Raw genomic sequence first — 24,942 nt, forward strand, 5'->3', positions numbered from 1 at the left:
TCTATAGTCAAAATCCATCTGCGCCTTTTGATTTCTCAGAAAACCCTAACCCGAGCTCGCCTTCTTCCTGAGTCGTGGAGATCTCTAGCGCCCTCTGCTGAGGAGTCTTTCCACTTTGCGCCTCAATCTGGAAGGTGCAGGTCAATCTCCTGGGGCTCCTGTTGAAATGCAGATTCTGATTCAATGGCAGTTGGGCGGGGCCTGGATTGGGCATTTTTAACAAATTCCCAGGGAAAGCCGAAGCTGGGCAACACTCTGGCAAGGATTGAAACTGCCGGCTCATGGATAGTTAATTCTATAACAGCAACCACACGGTACCGCCGGGGCTTCAGACGCCAGGCCCGGACAGCTCCCGGGTTAACCTAAACTCAACGCCGGAGGCTGGCTGCCCTCCACCCCACCCAGGCTCCCTAGTCTCCGCCCCGCCCCGGCCCTCGACCCCGCCCCTGCCCTGCCACTCTGAGACCCTCCCCGCGCCCTAGTTGGCTGCCCTGATCACGTGAGCGTCGCGTCACGTGAGGCCACCGCCCAATGGCGGCGCGCGCTCGGTCCTGCCGGTGGCTGGTGCCCCAGGAGCCGGGAGAGGTGGCAGCGGGCACCATGGCCGAGAGGCTACAGTCCCCAGGCGGCGCCGTGTGCCCAGCCTCCTACCCCGACGCCCCCGCGGAGTTCCCCCCGCACCTCCAGGCCGGCGCGATGCGGCGCCGCTTCTGGGGCGTGTTCAACTGCCTGTGCGCCGGCGCGTTTGGGGCGCTGGCCGCCGCCTCCGCCAAGCTGGCCTTCGGCAGCGAGGTCGAGCCCGGGGCGCCGCTGCGGCCGGCGGGCGGGTGGGTCCGGGCGGATGGGGGGCGCTGGGGGGGCGGGGTCTGTTCGCCAGGTCAGCTGCCGAGCGCTGCAGTCAGCTGGGGCGGGGGAGCATCCTTCTATTCTAAATCACCTCAAATCCTCGTCCCGTGTAGGCGGTAAGAGACCGGAGCCTCTTCCCTACCAGGGACCTAAACTCTGCCCTCCGACTGGGTTAGTTCGCTTTCCTGCATCCACTCTCTACCTCTCATTTTAAGCCCCTTATGCCTGGACGTTTCTCTCCTCGTAACTCAAGGTGAGAAGCCTGTTGCCCTGCCCATCTTTACTCCGTAATTAACGGGTGTTTTGACCAGTATATACCCTGCTGCCCGGAAAATTGGGAGTTTGGGACACCTAGACATGAGAGGACAGAGAAACATTTTGGACATTCCCATCCCTGATGCCGAGAACTCCTAAACTGCCTCTCCACGCTTGCTGAAGTGTATCTCTGCCCCTCCCATCCCAAGTCACAGGCTCTCCTCTGCTGCTGGAGGGATTTCATCGCATCTGCAACCCAGGGTTAGGTCCTTACCTGGACAGCCTACAGACTGATTCTTGGGGGGGGGGGGGGGGGTCAGGGGGCGGGTAAGCCTGTTTAGGGCCAATCCAGTGGGAACCACTATGCTTGAGGTTAGCGTTCTGTTGGGTGTAATTCTTGAAGTGATGCAAAGTTAGATGAGTGACTCTGAACCATGAGGTTTTCTAGTCTTTTTAGTTGTGCACCAGGCCTTAGTGACTATATAAGCAGACTGCCACTGGCACAAAGAGTGCTTTTGTGAAAATTATACAAAGACACCCTTTCCTTAAGACACTCTTTTTTCAGCAGCTGGAAAACTGTTGTAAGAAATAAGGGCCTGATATTTGGATGGCCACCCCCAGAGGAAGCAGCTCTGTTTGCAGGAAGGTTTTTTTTTTTTTTTTTTTTTTTTTTTTTTTTTAACGTTTTTTTTTTTTTTTTTTTTTTTTTTTTTTTGGGACAGAGAGAGACAGAGCATGAACGGGGGAGGGGCAGAGAGAGAGGGAGACACAGAATCGGAAACAGGCTCCAGGCTCTGAGCCATCAGCCCAGAGCCCGACGCGGGGCTCGAACTCACGGACCGCGAGATCGTGACCTGGCTGAAGTCGGACGCTTAACCGACTGCGCCACCCAGGCGCCCCCGCAGGAAGGTTTCTAACTCAAAATCAAGCAAGGGTGTCTTGCATATTCTTTGTGTAGGAAGCTTAATTTAAGATCCTCTCCTTCAGGCTCTCGCCTTTAAAAAAAAAAAAAAAAAAAAAAAAAAAAAGGGAAAGGAAAAGAAAAAAAGGCCGCGGATTCTCCCAGTGATGTCTGGGATCAGTAGTCAAGTCGGTGGTGGCTTCCCTTCCCACAGCAGGGCTGTGTCCTGATTAAGAGCATGGAGCCACACTGCCTGAGTTTGAATCCTGGTGACTACCACCAGCCTTTGGCTCTTTAGGCAGGTTATGTAATGCCTTAGGTTCTTTATCTGTAAAGTAAAGGTAAGGACTAAATGAGAATGCACTTGAAACGCTTGGCACAGGGCCTGGCACAGAGTGGAAAAAAAAGCTCGAGGATGCCCAGCGGGACTGGCCTGAGTGTCCTGTAGCCTGCATGGGATGGGGTGGGGTGGCGGGGCATGGGCTAATTTATGCTTTACCTGATCCCAGGAAGTGAGGACTCTGCCCCTGGTTTACTCATACGACATACTGACCGATAACTGCTTGGCTGTCTCGCACTGATCTTTTAGCACCAACAAGTGACTGGTGTTCCAGAGAAAGTACTGGTTGTGGCTTAGCAGTTCACTCTTCCCAAGGACACATGGCCGGCAAGATGGCTGAAGAAGTCTCCTTGGGGTTTATTTCAGCTATAAAACGGGTGTGCTGAGCACAGCGTTAAGTGAAGTCTTGTGCAGGAAAGCTCAGGAACGGCCCACCCAGGCCCTGGTGGGATCTCAGAAGGGGCCCAGCTGCTGCCCATCAGGGCCCTGGGTGTGCTGGGAGGAAGGCTGCGGGTCTGCCTTGGCCAAGCGCGGCTGCAGTGACACTCTCTCCCGCAGGTGAACATGGTCTTCTGCATCTTAGGCATTATCGTGATGGCCACCACCAATTCTCTCATGTGGACGTTCTTTAGCCGGGGCCTCAGTTTCTCCATGTCTTCGGCCATTGCATCTGTCACGGTGACTTTTTCAAACATCCTCAGCTCGGTGAGTAGCCTGAGGGTACAGTCAGTACCCCTGTCCCAAACCTGGGTTCTGGGAGGGTCCCGGGTGAGTTGGGGAACCCACCCTCCCAGATAGGAGGAAAGACAAGAGCTGAAGCAGAGATTGGGCTGTGGCTTGAGCCCTGGTGGCTGCTCCTCTGATCTCGAACTTGGTAGAATCCTCAAGTGTTAGCTGGGAGTGAAGGCCAAGTGTAAAAAAAAAAAAAAGCCCACCTGCCTGCTGCCCCTTCAGGCTGCAGCCCTCATGCTGATGTCTCTGTAACCTCTGTGCAAGCTGTCTCCTAGGGGTCTGTAAACTTGAGCGTGAGACGTGGAGGGTGGACGCTCTTTCCTCCGACAGCCTGATGTCAACCAGGTGGGGCTGAGCCCAGTCAGTCCTGCCGTCGAGGGAGGGAGGACGTGGCAGGCCTGTTTGGATCAGCAAACACCAGGCGCCAGCTGTGTGCTGGGCCTTCGCTGCTGGCCTCTGCGAATCTTTCTTGTGCACTTTGCTCGGGGCCAATGCTGCAAGGAAGGTACACTCCCCCCACCTCTCCGGGCGAGCCAGAAATGGATAGTGCCTTGCGGAAGGTGACAGCTGGGTTTCAGGCTCCAGACCTCCAGCTCCAGACCTTTCCTCCTGCCCCGGGAGGGAAGTCAGGCACGGGGGGAGTGAGGTTGTGCCTGCCCGCTGTGGTCAAGTCCTGCGGGCACGTGTCTACTTGGCCTCACAGCGGTCTCTGTCCCACAGGCCTTCCTGGGCTTTGTGTTGTATGGAGAGTGCCAGGAGGTCTTGTGGTGGGGAGGTGTGTTCCTCATCCTGTGCGGACTCAGCCTGATCCACAGGAAGCTGCCACCAAGCGGGAAGGCCCCTCCACACAAGCAACAGTGACATCGGTTGACTGGACGGACCGGCTGGAGAGACAACGTGGAGGCCCGAGGAACGGGCTGGCGTGTGGGGGGACCGCTTCCCAGGGTGATCTGGGTGTGCAGCCATCTGAGCGTCAGCCAGAGGAAGGCGCCCCCAAGGGAAGCAGGCCTCTGACCTAGCAGCCTGGAGTGTGGCCAGCCGGAGCTTCTGGATCAGGAAGGACATCCGCAGTTGTGTTCTGCCCGGAGCCCTGATGACACCCGCACGGTGCTTTTGATTCTCACGCTCCTGGGCCCACCCAGTGCCCCTTGGCAGACGCTGGAGACCCCGGGGTTGGTCTGCTTGGTGTAGGGACTTGAGACCACGCTGTAATCGTAGTCCTGTCGCGTCGCATTGGAATCCGTTGCTGGTGGAGCTTTTTGATGGCTTCACGCCGATGTATCAGGACATCTGTGTGGCCCTTCTGCAGTACGGCAAGGGAAGGGAAACTGGATTAATAAACACTTGTTTTTGTCAGTCAAAGGGAGCAGGTGTGAAATCTTTATTCTTTCCTGCCTTCCCCCCCCCCCCTTTCCTAATTTTTTGGAGTGCGAGGGAGCAGCCTAGGTGAGCTGCAGTTCTTGGAATGGAGTTAGGAGCTGCCCCCGCCTCCCGCCCCCCGGGCCTGGGGCCCATACGCTCTACTGTCTGTGAGCTGGAGCACACGGTTCCTTCCTGATGTCACCCAGGCTGGTGCCCTTCACGTTCAGGAGGGTCTGTCCATTTTCTTGGTACACAAGGAGGAAAACTTGACCTTCCTCTGGGGACCTAGTTTTATTTTACTTGTTGGGAAAGGAAACTGGCCCAGATGCTGCTCCCACACCCCCATTTCCCCTTTAGGCCCCGTCTGTCCTTTGGTTTTCTTTCCCAGATCCCTGTGACTTGTTTGTTTCTTACACAGTGTGTAATTCCTAGTTCAGCGCGGCCTGTGTGCTGCCTCACCTTCTCTTGTGCATAGCTTCACGTGCGATGCTCACCTCCAGTTCTCTGGGGGGCTCCCCTGGTGTCCTAGCGCCCCCTTCAGCTCTCCTGAGGCTGACCACCTCCACGTCTTCTTCAGACATTCCCTGCAGTGGAGAGGGACTTGGTAGTGGGCGGGGGACGAGGCTGTCCCCTCCTTCCCGCCTGCATAGCACCCTCACTGCCCTCCTCTATTGCTCATTGCACAGGTGACAGATGTGCTTCCTAACACTGTTTTGTGGCTCCTACTGAGTGGGATCTGGCATTAGCCCACCTCTCCAGTTCTCTCTCGGTGCCTCCTTAGTACCCGTGCACCTACCCTGTTTGAGTTGCCCCAAATATTCGCATCTCAACAGTTCTCGAGTCCACCGTGTCCAGCCCCGCTTCCATGCTTGGTGTTTTGCAGGAATAGGAAAGCCCATCCTAAAATTCGTATCAACCCTCAAGGGACCCCCGACTCCAAACAGTCTTGAGAAAGGACAGCAGGATTGGAGGACTTACACATCCCTGATTCCACAACTTACAGCAAAGCTGCATAATGAAAACGGGATAGTGACTGGCATACAGACAGGAACCAAGGGTACAGAATAGAGAACCCAGAAATAAGCCATTTGAGAAGACTTGACATTGAATGTCAAGACCGTTCAATGGGAAAAGGCAGCCTCTTCCACAACCGGTGCTGGGAAAACTGGATCTCTGTGTGCAAAAGAGTGAACTTGTGGACCCTTCCTTGTCAGCAGGCGAAGGACTTGAACAGGCATTTCTCCAAAGGAGATCTACAAATGGCCAAGAGGCCCGTGAAAGACGCTCAGCATCATGAGTCACTAAGGAACTGCAAATCTAAACCACAGTGAGATGCCACCTCGTGCCCATTAGGATGGCTATCACAAAACCAAAAATGAAACAAGCAAAACAGAAAATGACAAGCTTTGGTGAGAGTGGAGAAATTGGAGCCCTTGTGCATTGTTGGTGGGAATGTAATATGGTAACAGCCACCATATTGGCAGTTCCCCAAAAAGCTGAACAATTGTGTGAGTCCAGGTCTAGAGAGATACCCCAAAGCACTGAAAGCAGAGACTCAAACAGCTACTTGTATACCAATGTTCATAGCAACACTAACAGTAATCAGAAGGTGGAAACAATTCAAATGTCCCAGCAGCAGAAGGATGGACAAACAAAATACGGTGTATACATACAACAGGTTATTCAGCCTTAAAAACGAACAAAGATCGGGGCGCCTGGGTGGCTCCGTCAGTTAAGCGTCCAACTTCTGCTCAGGTCACGATCTCGCGGTTCGTGGGTTCAAGCCCTACCTCGGGCTCTGTGCTGACAGCTCAGAGCCTGGAGCCTTCTTCCGATTCTGTGTCTCCCCCTCTCTCTCTGCCCCTCCCCTGCTCGTGCTCTGTCTCTCTCAAAAATAAATAAAAACATTAAAAAGAAAAAAAAAGGAATGAAGATTTAACACAGGGGCTACAGCGAAGATGAACCTTGGAAACATTTTGCTAAGTTAAATAAGCCAGACGCAAAATGACGAATATTGTATGATCCCACTTATGTGAGGCATCTAGAACAGGCAAATTCATAGAGGCAGGAAGTACACTGGGGGCTGCTCAAGGACTGGGAGGAGGGAGGATGGGGAGTTAGTGTTTAATGGGGACAGAGCTTCTGTTCAAAAAAGTTATGGAGACGGATGGTAGTGATTGTTGCACAACATTGTGGATGTACTTAATGCCACTGAATTGTAACTTAAAACTGGCAAATGTTACATTAATGTGTATTTGTCCGCAATTGAAAAAACAGGGCAAAACAGAGAAAAGAGGGAATGGTAGGAGGAGGAATTAGAGACAGCTAGTGGTGAAGGCTCATTCAACAAGTTTTTCTACAAAGGGGCAGTAGATGGCAGGGAAGATGGGGACAAGAGAGGGAGGGTTGTTTGGTTTTATTTTTGGTTGTGAGAGGAGAAATAGCATATTTAGGTAGGCTAATGGCAGTGATCTATCAGTGAGAAGACTGAAGGTGCAGGGAAGGAGCTGTTTAAAAAAATTTTTTTTAGTATTTATTTATTGTGGAGAGAGACAGAGACAGAGCTTGAGTCGGGGAGGGGCAGAGCGAGAGGGAGACACAGAATCCGAAGCAGGCTCCGGGCTCCAAGCTGTCAGCACAGAGCTCGATGTGGGGCTCGAACCCACACACAGTGAGATCATGACCTGAGCCAAAGTCAGATGCCCATCCGACTGAGCCACCCAGGCGCCCAGGAAGGGGAGCTGTTTAAAGAACAGTGAGCCTAGGGGCACCTGGGTGGCTCATTTGGTTAAGCATCCAGCTCTTGATTTTAGCTGGGGTCATGATCTCATGGTTCGTGAGTTTGAGCCCCACATTGGGCTCTGCACTAACCATGGAGCCTGCTTGGGATTCTCCCTGTCTCTCTCTCTCTCTGCCCCTCCCCCACTCACACTGTCTCTCGCTCCTTCTCTCTCTCTCTCTGTTTCTCAAAATAAATAAAATAAACCTAAAATAAAAAAAAGAGCACTGAGCCCAAGCTGGAGCGGTGAGCTGGGGTCCGATGCGCAAGTGAGGGTTGGCTTAGCAAGGAATGCAGACATGTCACTGCAGAGGTAGGAACGGCCGTCCGCGGGCAGAAAGCCAGGTAGGTGGCTGGACGTGGTTGGAAGGAGCTCGTAGAAGTTCTTTTCTCAAAGTTCCCCAAACTTTAAGTCATTAAGAAAAAGACAGGACACCTCAAGAGAAAACTGGGCAAGGCATGTGAATTGATAATTCATAGAAGACGAAGATTGAACAGCTCATAAGCAGACACAACGTGTCAATCTCACTGGTAATAGGGAAATGCAAATAAGACCACAGCGAGGAGAAAAGAGAAAGGCATGCCAGAGGCTGAAAATACTTGCAAAACATCTATCCTGTAAAAGACTGGTCTCCAGCGTTGGGGTGTGGGTGGGAGGGGGTTTGTGCTGTGTGAGGCTCCCTTTCTGCAGGGCTTGGTCCAGTAACCTCACCACCCACCTTGCAGGGGTCTGGCGTGCAATGCCTCTCTGGGCTCACAGGAGCAGCACTGCATTTGTTTTTCCAACGCCTCTCGAAGGTCACATCATTCCAGGGACCTGGGCAATGGTGGTAGGCTTGGTTAAATGTTCCTAAAAGAGATGGTGCCATTCACGACATTGAGACACCTGGTTACTATTTAGAGAAAAATAAAGCCGGGTTCCTACCTCATGCCTTATTCCGCCATAAATTCCAGAAGGGTCAAAGATGAAACTGTAAAGGAGAGGAAAATGAAGGCGTGTGTGAAAAGTAATCTTGGCGCGGAGATGTTTCCAAGGAAACAGGAAACCTAGAAACAAAGGGAAAGATAAACCGACTCCATAAAAGTTAAAAAAAAAAAAAAAAAAAAGGATGTGTAGCAAAACTCAGAGTCAGAAGGTAATGAATATTCTGAAGTCTAAAAAGAGCTCCTGTGGATCTATAGGAACGTGACCCACACTCCAAAAGATAAGGGTACAGTATTAGGTAGCCGAGAGTATTCTATGAAAAGATACTCAGTCTTACTTGTGATGGGGGGGGGGCGGGCGGTGGTAATGGAATAAAATTGAAACAACATTGAGATTGCTTATCTATCTATCTATCTATCCATCCATCTATCCATCTATCTATCAGACTGGCCACAATGAAAAGTTTGGGAGTGGCCAGGGTTTGGTTGGTTGGTTGGTTTTTAAAGGCATCTTCCCATCTTTTTATGGGAGCCACTGGCACAGTCTCTGGAAGGCTCTCTCAGCATGTACTGAAATTCCAGGTGTATGTATCCTGTGACCCAGCAGTTGACTTTGGAAGATTTATGTCACAGATGTTGTCACCCGCAAGCGCAAAGACGTGTGCGAGGAAGTGACATATGAGGTCTGGAACAACTTCAAGGCCCACCCAGAGGCAGTAGTGGCCGCTGAAGAGAATGACATCTACTTGGATGGTTAAGAAATCAACTCCAAGGTATGTTTTAGCGGGGGAAGGAAAAGAGAGCTCGTACAGGATGGGATGTTGAGAAAGCTCCCGCTTATGTCAGTAAATGTCTATGGCAGAGGAAACTGGAAAGATACTTTATTTATTTATTTTTAAAAAAAAATTTTTTTAATGTTTATTTTTTTGAGACAGAGAGAGACAGAGCATGAACAGGGGAGGGTCAGAGAGAGGGAGACACAGAACCTGAAACAGGCTCCAGGCTCTGAGCTGTCAGCAGAGAGACCGACGCGGGGCTCGAACTCACAGACTGTGAGATCACGACCTGAGCTGAGGTCGGACGCTTAGCTGACTGAGCCACCCAGGCACCCCTGGAAAGATACTTTATACTGGTGGCCTCTGGAGAGAGGGTCTGAGGGTCTGGGGTGGGAGAGACTTAGTTTTTACAGTGGGTATTGATCACTTTCCATCCTGTCTGGAATCTCTTTGATTCCCAAATAAGAGGATTCAGGGGGCGCCTGGGTGGCTCAGTCAGTTAAGTGACCGACTTCGGCTCAGGTCATGATCTCAGGGCTCGTGAGTTCAAGCCCTTGCGTTGGGCTCGCCGCTCTCAGCACAGAGCCTGCTTCGGATCCTCTGTCCCCCTTTCTCTCTGCCCCTCCCCTGCTTGCGCTCTCTCAAAAATAAATAAAACATTAAAAAAATCATTCTAAAACACCCCAGGATCTCCGATAGATAGCAGAGTTGGCAGTGGCCCCTGCCTCTTCCCAGTGGGACAAACAGGTGAAGCCACTTGCCCCAGATCGCCCACGGCAAGTGAGCCCTTCCATCTGAGGCAGAGCCCGGCAAGGGCTAAGCAGGCAGCAGCAAAGCAGATGGGGACACGTGACACGACACGTGTGGCAGAGGCCCCGGCAAAGTGTTTCACAAGAGGGAGGCCCGGTTCCCTCAGGGGGATCAGGGAGGGCACGGAGAGCAGGGGGCACAGGAGAGTCATCCACGTTGAGCAGAAAATTAAACCTGGGAATTCGGGGCAGAGGAGGCCTTGAGGCCTCCCCGGAAGGGGAGGCAGATGGGGAGGCAGCTGGGGGGGGTGGAAAGGCTGCAGATCTTGGGGCCCCAGGAACCAGAAGGCAGGTGAGGAGCCTTGAGGGTGGGCATTGGGCCGGTGCCTCACTGATGCTGCCTTGCACCGTTCACCAATTATTCGGCAGGTTTTAGGTTTTTTACCCCAGCTGGCATCTGAACCACACAATAGTGTTGTTCCGGTCGCGACAGTGCTATTCCTGGTCAACCCGTCAAAACTGTCAAGAAATACGCATTTGCTGATGTCTATTCTGAGTGCAGGTTAAGTAGGCTCCGTGCCCAGCACAGAGCCCAACTCGGGGCTTGAACTCAGGACTCAGGATCAAGACCTGAGCTGAGATCAAGAGCTGGATGCTTAACCGACTGAGCCACCCAGGTGCCCCTTGAAGGCAGGTTTTCAGGTCTGACCTGAGCTTAGAACCCAGCCTCTCCCAGTGGCCCCGCCTCTCCCAGCCTCAGCTTCCCCAGCTGCCAGTGGTGTTTACACAGAAGGTCCCCTCCTGCCTTCTGGCTGGGCTTCAGTTTGGGTGAGCAAATTATTCCAGTTCCCCCAGGACATTCCTGGTTTTAGGACTAAGCGTGCTGTGTCCCAGGAAACCCTCAGTCCTGGGCAGACAGGAGGGCTGGTCACCAAAGTCCACTTGGTTCACGAAACTCCATTCGCCCAGAGCAGCGGTACTCAGGCAGCTTGGTTTCATGTCCCCCTTACACACTTACAAATTATCGAAGACCCCAGTCAGCTTGTGGTTATGACGTTTCTGCCTGCAAATTTTTACCATTTCAGAAATGTAAATTGAGAAGTTAAATTATTTTTAATGCTTATTTACTTTTGAGAGAGATGGAGACAGAATGCGAGTGGGAAAGGGGCAGAGAGAGAGGGAGACACAGAATCCGAAGCAGGCTCCAGGCTCTGGGCTGTCAGCACAGAGTCCGACACGGGGCTCGAACTCACAAGCTGTGAGATCATGACCTGAGCCGAAGTTGGATGCTCAACCGACTGAGCCACCCAGGTGCTCCATAAACTGAGAAGTTTAAAAAAAATATTTATTTTCTTCTGAGAGAAGAATAATAAATTCTCCGCCCATTATATAAATAACGTATTTTTATGAAAAACAGCTATATTTTTTTGGAAGCCTAAAATGTAGAGAAGAGAGTAGCATTGTTTTACATTTCTGTAAATCTTGTTAATATCTGGCTTAGTAGAATTCAGCTGGATTTTCCCAATTGCTTTTGTATTCAGTTGTGTTTTTTAAATTTTTTTTTTCAACGTTTATTTATTTTTGGGACAGAGAGAGACAGAGCATGAACGGGGGAGGGTCAGAGAGAGAGGGAGACACAGAATCGGAAACAGGCTCCAGGCTCTGAGCCGTCAGCCCAGAGCCTGACTCGGGGCTCGAACTCACGGACCGCGAGATCGTGACCTGGCTGAAGTCGGATGCTTAACCGACTGCACCACCCAGGCGCCCCTCAGTTGTGTTTTTTAAAATGTTTATTGGGGCGCCTGGGTGGCTCAATCGGTTAAGGCGCCGACTTCAGCTCAGGTCATGATCTCGCGGTCCGTGGGTTCAAGCCCCGCGTCAGGCCCTGTGCTGACAGCTCAGAGCCTGGAGCTTGTTTCCGATTCTGTGTCTCCCTCTCTCTGACCCTCCCCCGTTCATGCTCTGTCTCTCTCTGTCTCAAAAATAAATAAACATTAAAAAAAAAAATTAAAAATAAATAAATAAAATGTTTATTTATTTTTGAGAGAGAGGGAGAAGAGAGTGGGTGAGGGGCAGAGAGAGGGAGACGGAGAATCCCAAGCAGGCTCCGCGCTGTCAGCACAGAGCACAACTCAGGGCTCGAACTCACGAACTGTGGGGTCATGCACGCCCTGAGCTGAAACCAAGAGTCGGATGTTTAACCGACTGAGCCACCCGGGCGCCCCCTGCATTCAGTTCTTGAGATGCATTTTTTTTCTGGTTGAAATCTATGAAGAAAATCTGACCTCACTCAGATACGGAGATGAAAAAGGCAGGAATATTTCCACAGCCTTTTCACATAACGGATGTTCTTCTTTGATACTGTCCCCATGCGCCACCAGTGGTAGTTTCTTAAAGCCGATGGCAGTGTGGACTCTGAGCCACATCACTGTACCCTTGAGGGGATGACAACAAAGAGGCAGCTCTTGGGATTATTGTGCAAAGACTCGCAGGCCTCTAGACTCCGGGGAGCCCCGGCCACACTGAGAACGCTCTCCAGGGGCCCGCGGGGACTCTAGCCACGTGGTTGTGCTTGCATGTGGGTGGCCGGCCGACGAGTGTCCATCGCTGGGTGAGTCTGAAGTGCTCCCTCTGCCAGGCGGCTGTGAGCCTGTGCTCTGTAAACGGTGGGGGCTCCCGTTCCCCACGGCCGGCCGGCTCATCCCGGTTAGAGGCTGCTGACCCGCCCTGACCGCCGGGTCTTTCCGTGTCCACGGAAAGAAGTGCCTGTTCCCCCCCCCCCCCCCCCACGCTGGCACATTCTGGCGACTGGAGGCTTGGTCGTCTCATTTTGGGGGGTTGTTAGGAGGTTCGGCCGCATATAACAAGTTCCCGCTACAGTGCTTGACACGGCCGGCGCCCGTTGGTGGCCTGTTCCCGGGTGGCGCTCACCAGCGTTGGGGTTTGGGAAGCAGCGGGCTGAGCCCACTCTGCTTGCTTCAGAGATGAGGAAACCAGCCCAGAGAGATGGGGCCGGTGGCCCAAGGCTGCCCAGCAAGGCGGTGGTTGAGTCCGTTCTGCTGACTCCCGGCGCAGTGCTCCCTCGGGACGTCCGCCAAGCCCAGCCCTGCAGGCTGTGAGCCAAGCAGGAGCAACCAGAACGCCCAGGTGTCGCAAGAGTCACGTCCAAGTTTAGGTGACAGAAGATGAGGTCACGAGGTTGGGAATCTCTGAACCCCAGCTGACCTCCGAGGTCCTCTGCTGGGGGCCCGACGACTTTCCCCTGTCAGGTGCCCCGTTACCGCTACTGCTCCTTCACCGTGAGAAATGTGTGACCGCGAGCGGGCCTGCTGGGTTGGCTGTGGAGCCACGGCCACCAGCTGGGGCTTCTGGTCGCGACTGTCTAACTAGGGCTCCCACTGCGGGTGGGGGAAACTGGATGCAACAGTTAGGGCGTTAGTTTCCCGCTGCCCCGCAACAAATTACCCACGAGGGCAGTGCTTTCAAACCACAACCCTGTGGCTTCTCACCAGGACTCCGTCAGGGCCCCTCACGGCCTGCAGGCCTCTCGGGGGGGGGGGGGCGGCCCAGGCTGCCTGCACGCTGCTGCAGCAGGCCTCGGTCTCTCACCCCGTGGGCCTCTCCCCAGGACAGGTCCCCACCGAGCGTCGGCCCATCAGAGCCGAGAGCGAGGGTGGCCGCACCCGGGGCGGAAGCCGAAGGCTCCTTGTAACCTAACCTCAGAGGTGACATTCACCACTTTTCCTGCATTTTGTTTAGAAGCGAGGCACCGGGGCGTTCCACAGGCAGGAGGCTGCCCAGCACACCTGGAAGAGGGATTTGCTTTGTTTTGCAGGAACTAGAATCGTCCATTGGGATTTCTGAAAGCGTGAGTATCACTGGGGCTCAGCCTCACCTCCCACCTCCCTTTCCCTGAATTGCTCTGTCATCAGCATGGGGCCTGGAGGCACAGGGCAGGGACAGGTGGGGTGGGCCACTAGGCGGGACAGGAGGGCACCTGCAGCCAGAGAAGAGAGGTGCCTGGGTCCTCAGTTAAGATGGTGTGTGTGTCCCTCTTCAGCCGGACCCTCTGTCCGTCTCTCTCCCGTGTATTTGTGTCCCTTCTGACCACTCCCGGGCGTGGGGTGGCGCTCGTTCCCTCTGAATCAGGAGAGGTGGACCGTGTCGTCCAGCCACGCTGCCTGACAGGACCCTGGAGGCCCAGGCCACACTGTCTTTTGAGGCTCCTTATAAATTAAAACCAAACGACCTCCAAAACAGGCTTCAGGAACTGTGGCACATTGTAAAAGCCCGAATTTAACAAACTGGTATCTTTATATATATACATAATTTTTTTTAAGTTTATTTCTTTATTTTGAGAGACAGACGCAGCGTGAGGGAGGGGCAGAGAGAGAATCCCAAGCAGGCTCCGAGCTGGCAGTGCACAGCCCGACTCAGGGCTCGAGCCCACGAAGCTGTGAGATCATGACCTGAGCTGAAACCAAGAGTCGGACACTAAACTGACTGAGCCACCCAGACGCCCCATAAACTGGTGTCTTTAATATTCAGGAGACAGAGGGAAGTGTGACTGTGGTTTTCACCAGGCCTGATGGAGTTTGCAAAGAACTTTCATGCTCTGGACAGAAGGGGGAGGAGTGTGGTCGAACCCAGGCCACGGGTTCAGAGATTTGTGACAAGTGTCATTTTAGTCCCGCACTTGCCTGTACAGCCTTTTTTAGAGATTACATCAAAAGTCTACATTAGGGCCCTCTGCTCATTTATTTTTGCATTTATATAGCACTTACTATGTGTCAAGCACTGTTGTAAGTGCTTTTCCAAGAGGAACTCAGGGCACCTGGGTGGCTTTCTCAGTTGAGCATCCGACTTCGGCTCAGGTCATGATCTCACACTTTGTGGGTTCGAGCCCCACGTTGGGCTCTGTGCTGACATCTCAGAGCCTGGAGCCTGCTTCCGATTCTGCGTTTCCCTCTCTCTCTCTGCCCCTCCCCCACTCATGCTCTGCCTCTCTCACTCTCAAAAATAAACATAAAAGAATAATAATAAAAGAGGAACTCAAGTGGCTTTGCCCTTTCTCTGGTTTCCATAAAGTGGAAGAATGTCCAGCCGGGACGCATCAGGGTTTGGGAGAGATGCGGGCCACTCCCAGTTAATTTCCAAAATAGAAGATGCCCAAATGGGTATAAACATTTTAACGATCACCATTTCACGGAGGAGGAAACTGAGGCACAGAACATGAGCATCTGTCCCAGGTCACACGGTGAGTATGTGCACAGGCCCTCCTGGGCACCCTGCCCGTCCGGACAGGCCACGCCCTCCGTGTGTTCTGTGATGCTCTGGGGAGCCACACTGGGCGGGGGTGCCAGGCTGGGCTGGCAACCCCTTGTTCCACTGGAGTGGACGCTGATGCCCACCCCTCACGCGTGCGTCAGATGGATGTGCTCGCCAGGAATTGGTCCGGGAGCTACCAGAGGCGCCTGGCTGGTACCTGTGGGCGGGCGGTGGCCTAGGCTTTACCCGGTGTTCTCCGGGACCCTGAGCACAGGTCGGCAGGATACCAGGAGGGAGGGGGGAGAGGCCCCAGGAGTGGGGCTCCCAGCACCCCCAGTCGCTGCTCACCCCGCCTAGCATTTCTGTGCTGAGAGCGTGGGGTCCCCACCCCAGCACGCACTGAATCCACCTATGATCCAGCCCACGACGTGAGAAGAACCTCAGAGTGGACACCCACCGGAGCGAGATGAGAGAAACTGGAGACGCTGCCGGGTAGGGGCCCGCCCCCTCCCTCCCTTTCCTCCCTCTCCCAGGAATTTTCCAGCACAAACCCAGTCTCCAGACCCTCCCCGCCCCCAAGACTCGTGGAGGCCCCAACCGCTCTCAGAGACTGATCCAAGTTGTACACAGGTGTCCACTGCTCCTGAAATGCAGTATTTTTCACAAGCAGATCAGCTGGAGGTGTGCGTACAGGCAGCGTCCTGGACCGGTGCCCTTGCCCCCAGCGGTGGAGGCTGGGAATCTGCATTGAATGAAGGGACGTGCTCCCCTTTGCAGGAAGGCCTCACGTGGGAACGGCCACGGGTGGGGGCCCCAGGCCGGCTTGTGAATTTGCCGGATCTGCTGCTTCGGTTCCATCTTCTACGCTCCAGCCCCTCTCGGCCAAGCGAGTACCGTTTACTCCAGCACCCCTGGGTCCTCCCCATCCACTGCTCCCCGGGGCTAACGCTGCCTTTGGGACCCTGGGGGCCTCCACCTCAGGGCGCAGAAAGATCAGGTCAGTCAAGGGGATTCCAACTTTGAGTAGCCGGGGAGAAGAGCATTTTAAACAAGGTGCCCCTTGGGGGCCCCTGGGTGGCTCAGTCGGTTAAGCGGCTGACTCTTGATTTTGGCTCAGGTCTTGATCTCAAGGTTCGCGAGTTTGAGCCCCGCATCGGGCTCTGTGCTGACAGCTCAGAGCCCTCTTGGGATCTTCTGTCCCCTTCTGCTCTTCCCCAACTCGTTCTCTCTCTCTCTCGACAAAATAAACATTAAAAAACAAACAAGGTGCCCTTTCCTGACCTTGGGGTAAAGCAGATACCCCCCAAGGGGCACCCCACTTGAAGCCTCCCACCTTGCCCACCCGTGCCCCAGTGGGTCTGGAAGCGTGGCCAGCAGGCCGTTCAGGAGCCCACCCTGCGGCGCCCAGGTCTGCAGATGGGCTCTTGCAGAGCGTGGGCTGGCCCAGCTTGGGAGACTTGGGCAGGCACAGGGGAGGGAGACCCCTTGAGCAGGGGTCTGTTCTGGGGTGGGGGGCAGGTTCGTCTTCCCGGGAGGAGGTACCTCCTCGTGTGGACTGAACGCCCTTTTTCGTTCACCGAAGGTGCTCCTTGGTGTTGTGCCCTCCAGAGCACAGATGATCAATATGCTTTTAATTAAAACTCAGACTGCCTCAAGATGACTGTGTGGTCCCCTGGGTCATTTTCTTCTTTCTGCCAACAAGTTTCTTAAAGTATCTTGTGCTGGGCATCACGTGGGCCCTTGGGGAGCCATCTGATCCTCTGAATTTCCCGGGTCAAGGGCCTCTTGAGAGGTTGGGCTTTCTTTCTCTTTTTTAATATATATTTGAGAGAGAGAGAGCAAGCAGGGGAGGGGCAGAGAGAGAAAGAATCCCAAGCAGGCTCAGCACAGAGCATGACGCTGGCTCGAACCCACGAACTGTGAGATCATGACCTGAGCTGAGTCGGACACTCAATCGACTGAGCCCCTCAGTCTCCCTGGTCGGGCTGCTTTATTGAGCCTTATCCAGGACGCCCCGCCCCTCTCTCAGAGGCTGTAACCATATCAGACACATTCTGGCAGAGTCATGTGTTGAATGAGTGTCTTTTAGTGTGCAATCTGCATGACATTCAGGGGCAGTGGCCTGGCTTCTAAAGTCAAAACCCCTCAACCTTGGGCACTCTTGCCCCAGATGCCCACTTCCGTGGCATACAGTAGTTCGATAAATGCATGAAAGGTAACTTTTCCTGGGCGCCTGGGTGCCTCAGTTGGTTGAGCGTCCAACTTTGGCTCAGGTCATGATCTCATGGTTCGAGCCCCACATCAGGCTTTCTGCTGCCAGTACAGGACTCGCTTCGGATCCTGTCTCTCTCTCTCTCTGCTCCTCCCCTGGTCTCTCTCTCAAAAATGAATAAACATTAAAAAAAATAATAAAAATAATAATAAAAAAAGAATGGTAAGTTTTCCTTCTGCTGGAAATGCCACCCAGGAGATGACCCAGAGAGATCTGAGTAGTAACTCTCCATGCATCACTTGGTGCCTGTGTGTGACATTCACTTGTGTCCCACACTGGGAATGGAGAAAAGGGACCTCCTTAGAGGTGCCCTCGAGCTGCCCTAAGAGGGAGGACACTGCCCAGAGATCTTGACCGGGATCTTCTGCCGAAGACAGGAGACTCCAGCCACCAAGGTCGAGCAAAGAGCTTTTTATTCCAGAGCACGAGGTGGAAGCTTGCGCCCAGCCTCCCTCCCCGTGGTCCTCGTCATGTGTGGACAAGTTACGATCCCGTTAGTTTGAGGCAAGCACAGCGTTATGCTGTCGACAGCCGCCGCGGAGGGCAGGCCGCCTGTCAGTGGTGTGGGGGGAGCTCAGGGTCGGACGCGTCTGCGCCCCCAGAACGGGCTCTGCCGTGGCCGAGGGCCAGCACGAGAGGAGCTCGCGCGTTGGGGAGGCCAGTCTGACCGCAGGTGACATGTCTCCCACAGCCAGAGACAGAACTGGCTTTGGGGTTGCCGGGTGCCTCTGCTTTCAGGCCAATGGCCCCGAGCAGGCGCTTCAACACCCCTCTGAGCACGGGCCTGCCAGCAGCGACTGGGGAACCCTCTTCCCTTATTCTAACTGCCCTCCAGGGGTGATGCCGCAGTGTGGAGTCTTTGGTATGTAGTCTGCCTGCCTTCCGGGCTAGGACAGCAAATGGCAGGCCTCTTGTGATCTTAGAACGGCTCTCCCAAAGTGGCAAGTGGCCGTGGCCTGCCCAGAGTGCGAGGTAACGGCCTTCGGAGCTGACCAGGGCTCCTGACGTCGTCATTAATAAATATTAAAGCTGATGTGGACCAAGAGGATAGGGCTACAGCCTGGGTGTGGGAGGTCCGGGCCTTTCCAGTTGCTCTGTCACTGCGAGAGCCCTGCCATCACCCCCCTCACGGGACGTCTTCCAAGGGCTCTGAGCTGAGATTAAGACAGGTGGCTATGTGAACACCAGCCCCTCTGAGCAGTTAGCCTTGGGGCCTGGTGGGTCATTAACTGCAGACAGGGGGTCTCTCTGTGACAAGAGTCACTGCCCTTCACAGTTGCTACCTGAGAACTAGGCCGCTGCCTGGCCCTCCTCTTTCCTACGGTTCCCACAAGCTTCCTTCCTAAGCGACCTGGGCTGTGCCTCCAAACTCTGACCTTCTTCCCCACTTAACTGGGGCTATAGGCCCTCTGGGGGCGGTGGGGGGGCTCCTGCTCTTCTGCCTGGAGCCCCGGACAGAGACCTGGCACGGGCAGGCTGTGCCTCGGTGCCCGAGCCCTCCTCCCATGCTGGTGCCCGCTGACCCTGGGACAACGGGCCAGAGAGAACCAAGGTTTACTTAGGGGAGGTGGGGTGATGAATCCATTCTTAACACCGGACTGAGACCCGAACCCTTCGGTAGGACTTTGTGTGGAAGACGCCTCTTCGGCACCTGTTGGAATGGGGTCTCAGAGCCTCAGGACCCCTGCCATGGCCTTCAGTGATGGCCACGAACACTTCAGGCTTCACACGGAGTGGCCGGGGTCCAGGCTCATCCTGGCAAAGTGCGGTGTGTGTGCGTGCGCGTGTGTGCGTGTGCTCGTGAGTCTGTCTGTGTGTCTGTCTGGTCTTCCCGGTCCATCCATCTGCAGGCCCTGGCCACCACCCACCCTTCAGAGAGACAAGTTGGACCCTATCTTAGGAGACCTGGCCTAAAACACAGGGGCCAGATTTCTGGTCAGTTCTGCACAACTGGGTTGTTAGACTCCCTCCAGAGGGAAAGTTAATTAAGCTCTCAGGGGGGGCGGTCAGAGAGTCCCCAGCAGCTCTGAATAGGTCCTCTCCCCCGTCCCTGTCTGTGAATGGACAGACCTGTAGCCACAAGGCAGGATGGCTCCAAGCCGCCCGGCTCCGTGACGATTCTAGCATCTTTGGGATGGAAAGGGAGCTGAGTTTTGGTGCCACTGTCCCGACGCAGTTACGGTCAGAACCCACGTTTCCAACCCCGGGCACGTGTCGCACGTACGTGTGTGTGCACAGCCCAGCGTGGGCATGGGGCCCTCCTCAGACCCAGCCTGGCCCGTGCCAGCTGCTGTGGCAGCCCTGCCCTTCTTCTGTGTAGACAGGCTCAGGGAAGCCTTTCTGGGAGCAGCTGGGCCTCTGCAAACTTTCGAGGCTGGTCTCTCCTGGTGTCAGTGTCTACCCCAGGCCCCGAGGCCAGCCCTGCCCTGTCCTGTCATAACATCATGGCCTTTGTTCTCAAAAGTCAGGAGCCGGGGCGCCAACCTTCCCAAGAGGAGACAGACATCCCAGGAAAATCCAAAGGCAAGTTCCTCCCTGCCCCTGGGCTGCCCAGTTTAGAGCATCCTTTGCTGGCCAGGCCGTGCCGGTCACAAAGAACCCTCTGGAAGAACAGACAATCCCGCTCTGGGCAGACTCTTCTTAGATGGACCCCGAGAGTCTCTCGTCCCCCCGTCACCCCCAGCCACCCCCCCCCCCGGCCTGGGGAGATAGGAGGGGGCACAGGGGCTGGCGATGACAGCGAGGGGTCCACAGGGAGCGGTGGGGTGCATCACGACACGCCGTGGCCATGACACCCGCAGCCGGGGTCGCCAGCGGCTTCTCAGTGTCCGGCCCTCCCTCCACGGCAGCTTCACTCATCTATCACCTCCACAGAGTCCTCATCCTTCCTCTCCTCCGACTGCTCCTCTGTCGTCTCCGTGTTGCCCATGTCGGACAGCGAGGCCACCTGCCGCACCCAGTCCCTGTCACTGAGAGGCTCTGGGTCGCACGGTCGGGAGAAGGGGTTGAACCAGTTCGGGGAGAAGTCCCCACCAAAGGTCTCCTTTACCGACTTCCAGCTGGCCCTGCGCTCCCTGGGCTGGTGCTTTCGTTTGAGGCGCTCGATGCCCTGGAGGGACAACGGGACAAAGAGGGTCAGCGTGGTGCGGGCCTTGCGCACTCAAGCTCACCCCCAGCCCCGGCACGGCAGAGCACGGAGGCCCAGGGCGTGGGCGAGGGGGCCGGCGGGACACGGACTGCCGGGGCCAGGTCAGGGCTGTGGGGCCCTAGGGACCGATGGGGTGCGGGCGGAGAGCAGTGGAGAGCGGCACAGCAAGCAGGGCCTTCCTGGGGAGCTGGCCCGTGTCCCCCCCCGCCCCCAGGCCTCTGTCCTTTCTTCCCACAGGTGCTGGGGGGCCGCCCAGCCTCCTTAAGTCAGTCCAGGCCGCCCAGGGGCCCAGGGCCAAGGAATGACGTCGCATCTGCCCTGAGAGCCCTAGAGAGACGACCCCTCCCTGGGGATTCTGGGCCGCGCCCCACCCCCCCAGCAGGTGCAGCCGACTTAGCACGAAGAAGGGATGCAGGCGGAAAGGGCAGAGCACAGGTACACACAACGCTGGGGCTGAGGAAGCGGGGGTGTGCATAGCTAATGCCAACATGCGGCGGGCAGCCGGGGGCGCGCGGGGCCGCCGTGGGGAGGCCCGGGCCGGCGTCGGGCCCCACTCATGCGCAGACACGCCCTGCCGCTGCTCCCAAGCTGCCCACTCACCTGCCTCTGGGCGTCGGCGGCGACTCAGCTGCCAGGCCACAGAAAGAGGGTGCCGGGTAAGGGGGAAAGCCCACAGGAGTTAAAGGCACAGCCAGGCCAGCTCTTCAGGCCACAGCACCCTCCACAAAGGCCTTTAGCCCCACCGTTGGCACTGGGGCCTCTGCCTTCTCCGTCCCTTCCGGAACCCAGGGAATGTGCTGCGGGTTTGCCGGGCACGGGCCCTGCTCATTCACACGACTCATTCCACCTCGGAATGATCCCTGAGTACCTCGTTCTAGGTTTCCTCCTCCTCTCCACACAAGAGCCTCACATAACCGGAATGATCCCTTCTGTTATGTGGAAAGAGAAACTGAGGCACACATAGACTGAGCCCCGCCCCATCCTGCGGGCCAGTTCTCCTCCAGCACTCTTTCTTCCCACCCCATCTCACAGATTTCAGTGTCTTGGCTTTTGAAAAAAACTGTAGTTTAAAGAATCTGCTCGTAAGCTGCTAATTACAAAGGGCGGACCAGTAACTTTACAGTGAGGGAATGTTTTGCGGGTATCACCTTACCCAAATCGAAGTTAACATCACTGAGATGTGTCAACATCATACGCCTCAGGACGAGACACACCCGGGACCTCGCCCCGGTCGCCCTGCCCGAAATGCACAAGCTTGACCTAATTGCAAGAAAACATCGGACAAATGCAAACTGAAGGCTATTCTACCAAATACGTGACCTCCAACCTTCAAAAGGGTCGAAGTCTGATGGAAATGCTTTGGAACCAGAAAGAGTGGTGACTGTGTACAGAAGTAGGTCTGTGCCAAATGCCACTGAATTGCACACACGAAATTGGTTGATTTTATGTTATGTGAATTTCACCTCAATTGACAAAAAGGGGTCACAGGGCGCCTGGGTGGCTCAGTTGGCCAAGGGTCTGACTCTTGATTTTGGCTTACGGTTCATGAGATGGAGCTTTGTGCTGACCGCGGGGAGGCTGCTTGGGATTCTTTCCTCTCTCTCTCTCTCTCTGTGCCGCCCCTCCAAATAAATAAACATTTTTTAAAAAGGGTTCAGGGTGCCTGGGTGGTTCAGTTGTCTGACTTTGGCTCAGGTCATGTTATGATCTCATGGTTCGTGAGTCTGAGCCCTGCATTGAGCTCTCTGCTGTCAGCACGGAGCCCGCTTTGGAGCCTCTGTCCCCCTCTCATGCATGCACGCTCGCTCGCTCTCAAAAATAAACATTAAAAATATTTTTTAATAAAAATAAAATAAAAATTAAAAAGGGGGGTCAAGTTCACGAAAGACAAAGCCTGAGGAATGTCACGGATTGGACTAGAGCATGACAAGGGATGAACTGTGGCCTCCTGGGACAGACAAGGGTCTCAGTGGGGCACCAGGAGAAATCTGAATAAAGCATATAGATCAGTTAATGATATCAATGCGTTTCCAGGTTCCTGCATTTGTATCATGGTTATATGAAATGTTTATATTTGGAAAAACTGACGGAAGGGGTTCTGGGGAGCTCTTTGGGCTATGTTTTCCCCTTTTTTTGTAAGTCTGAAATTCTTTCACAATAAAAAGTTTAAAAAACCTGAGACGCACAGACGTGAGCAACAGTCTCGAGTACCGAGTTACAACGTGAAAAGCTGCAAACAGCCAACACGTCCAATAGCGATGGCTAAGCCAGCCATGGAAAATGGGCTAATACAGCTTCACGTCGCACTGGAAAATCCTGTCCACGTGGTTAACAAGGGCACAAAGAAGTTAGTTGCACAGGACATCATGGGACCTTTGGGGACGGGATGTGAGATGGTTTGTATTTCTTTCTGTGGACTCTCCACACGTTCCAAGGTTTCACCGACGAGCAGGTGTTGCTTTTACAATCAGAGCAGAACAGCTATTTCAGGACACGGACCCTGCTGACAACCTTTGAGGGGGCCTCCCTTCGGTCACGAGCACCTGATGTGGTGCAGCTCGCGGACTGGCCCCTCTCCAGGCCTCCTTATTCAGCACAAGCAGCAATGGCCAACCGAGGGTGACCTGCTTTGGGTCACCAAATGATTGCACCACTTTGCGATCCTTTGCAGCCGGTCAAGAGAGGCATTTTAAGCATGACGTCAGGGAAGCTGAGGCATCATCATGAGGCAGGCCAGGCTACAGAGGGGACACCCGGAAATGACAGATGCACCGTATCCACACTGACTGGGCTCACTCCAAGCCGCGACTGTGGATCCTTACAACCGCCCTGAGGGGACGTGGGCGTTGGTATTGACACTTGGCAGATGGAAAACCAGAGGATTCTGAGAGGCCCTTACAGCGGCCGAAGCTTGTCCTGGTCGTCAGAGCCGTGGCGAGAACCAGCGTCTTCCTTCTGCCCAACGCGTTTTCAATCCTACTACAAATTCTCACTCTCCCCATGCTGACCGCAAAGGCAGAGCAAAGCCACAGAGGAAAATGAAGCAAGAGAGCCCAGCGGGATTACTATGTTCTGTTCCAGCCGTGCGTTCCCAGGCGAACAATCTCTTCTCCAAGCTCGTAAAACAAATTCCACCCAGCGCCCGGCCTGTCCACCAGATAAAGTTCCCGACATCCAGGTGTGTCAACCCTGAGTCTGGACAGAAGCAAATATTCCAAACAAATCTGATGCCTACAATGAGGCCCGAGGGCCTGGCTCAGGAGGGGCCAATGGGGTTTCTTTTTCCCGGTAGGACTCGATTTTGAGTTTTGTGTGGGTTTCGGGGCGTCCCGAAGGCAGAGTTCTTAAGCTGGAGGTCCGCAGAGGCGACAGTAATACCCACTTCAGGCTCAAGCGGACAAGAATGGTCGATTCCTGGTTCTGGGGCAACGGCTAAAGCCAGCATGTCTAGGGGGGAGTGTGTGACTGGGGGCTTTTGGGCCCCCTTGGCCAGGAAGACACGTGAACTGTCATCTGCAAGCAAACCCACCGAGGTCCCACATTGAATGTACCAGGACTAAGGCTCCCAAGGAAGGCAGAGACTCAACTGAGGAAGTAAAGACTCAACTGAGGCCCACAGAGCAAAAGCTCATTGTCCCCCCTGCTCCCCACATCATCGGATGGAGAAAGTCGGAGCCGCTGCTGCCCATGCCTCACGCCCTACTCGTTAGACAGTCCGATCACTCTCGCCGCATCTGTGGTTCACATCTTTCGACCGCGACCCACAACACGTGATGCTTTTCTGTGCGGCCCGGCGCCGCCCCCCGCAAAGTTTCACGAAACCACACGTATTCTACAACTGTAATGCATTTTTATTTTTTTAAAAACTGCCGTGGCGAACCCCAATGAACCCATCTCACAGATCACCAACAGTTGTGAGCGTGCTTTGAAACAGCAGAGGTCTAACGGAGCCAACATCTACGAAAGCCATCGTCACGCTGACATTCACGACCCTCATGTAATCCTCACCGCAACCTTGCGATTTGGACAAGCTCTCCGGTTTCACAGAAGAGATGGAGGCGTGAGTGCCCAAAGTCACACAGGAAGGACGTGGTGACCAGACTACACTACAGCAGCAGAAATCTGGGGCATCCTCACATCCCTGGGAGGACATGTGCCTTCCCCCGGCGGCCACTCGGATTTGCTAGAGTACCCACGATGGTCAGGTCACCAATGACTTTCTTGGTCACCAATGAGGTCTGGGGCTGGGGAGAGTACACTGGCCAGCGGCCTGTTTCTGTGTCACCGTGAAGTCCTTCTATCCTATGGACCCCTCGGAGCAGAACCCAGTCGGACAGATGACATGTGCGGAAAGGCCGCTGGACAGGCTACTAGCCTGGCTCCCCTTCCAAGAGAGACTTTTCCCGTCTGCTCAGCATTCATTGGTTGGGGAGGCTGTGGGTCGTGAGGGGAGTGGGGCTTCCGGTCAGCACGCCCCACCCAGCATCACATGGGACCGTATCGTCGGCAGGCACCAGGGGCCGACCACCTCGGGGGTGACCCCCGCGCGCCCCAAGTGGACTCTCAGTCTTGAGCGTGTGTCCCAGTCAC

The 24,942-nt window shown here is 54.7% G+C and overlaps 2 protein-coding genes across 6 annotated transcripts in view; one reads left to right on the plus strand and one right to left on the minus strand.

Moving 5' to 3' along the window:
- The first annotated feature begins 535 nt into the window (after positions 1-535).
- On the plus strand, positions 536-14,033 carry TMEM42 (transmembrane protein 42). 5 transcript variants are annotated; one of them, XR_004343099.1, is made up of 4 exons: positions 536-792; positions 2,901-3,047; positions 8,722-8,912; positions 13,424-14,033. XR_004343099.1 is itself a non-coding variant. In XM_030305609.1 (3 exons), the coding sequence occupies exons 1-3, from the start codon at positions 601-603 to the stop codon at positions 8,812-8,814; spliced, it is 432 nt and encodes a 143-aa protein (XP_030161469.1). In that variant the 5' UTR covers positions 536-600; the 3' UTR covers positions 8,815-9,061. The 5 variants fall into 5 exon arrangements, 3 of the variants coding, with proteins under 3 accessions (XP_030161469.1, XP_030161454.1, XP_030161460.1); XM_030305609.1 differs by lacking the exon at positions 13,424-14,033 and having other exon boundaries at positions 8,722-9,061; XM_030305594.1 differs by lacking the exons at positions 8,722-8,912; positions 13,424-14,033 and adding an exon at positions 3,405-3,887 and having other exon boundaries at positions 537-792.
- A 3,567-nt stretch (positions 14,034-17,600) lies between these two features.
- The window catches only part of ZDHHC3 (zinc finger DHHC-type palmitoyltransferase 3), a 53,507-nt gene continuing 46,165 nt past the window's right edge, over positions 17,601-24,942 (minus strand). Inside the window, 1 exon segment of the mRNA XM_030305624.1 lies at positions 17,601-20,313. Coding sequence (XP_030161484.1) covers positions 20,056-20,313 — 258 coding nt within the window. The 3' untranslated portion in view covers positions 17,601-20,055.

This window comes from Lynx canadensis, chromosome A2 (assembly GCF_007474595.2).
Source record: "Lynx canadensis isolate LIC74 chromosome A2, mLynCan4.pri.v2, whole genome shotgun sequence".
NCBI classification, from domain to species: Eukaryota; Metazoa; Chordata; class Mammalia; order Carnivora; family Felidae; genus Lynx; species Lynx canadensis.

Coding starts and splice junctions, on each gene's coding strand:
- TMEM42 (XM_030305594.1), top strand. CDS start 601: ATGGCCGAGAGGCTACAGTCCCCAGGCGGCGCCGTGTGCCCAGCCTCC. Junction 793..2,900: donor AGCTGGCCTTCGGCAGCGAG/GTCGAGCCCGGG, acceptor TCTCTCCCGCAG/GTGAACATGGTCTTCTGCAT. Junction 3,048..3,404: donor TTTCAAACATCCTCAGCTCG/GTGAGTAGCCTG, acceptor TTCCTCCGACAG/CCTGATGTCAACCAGGTGGG.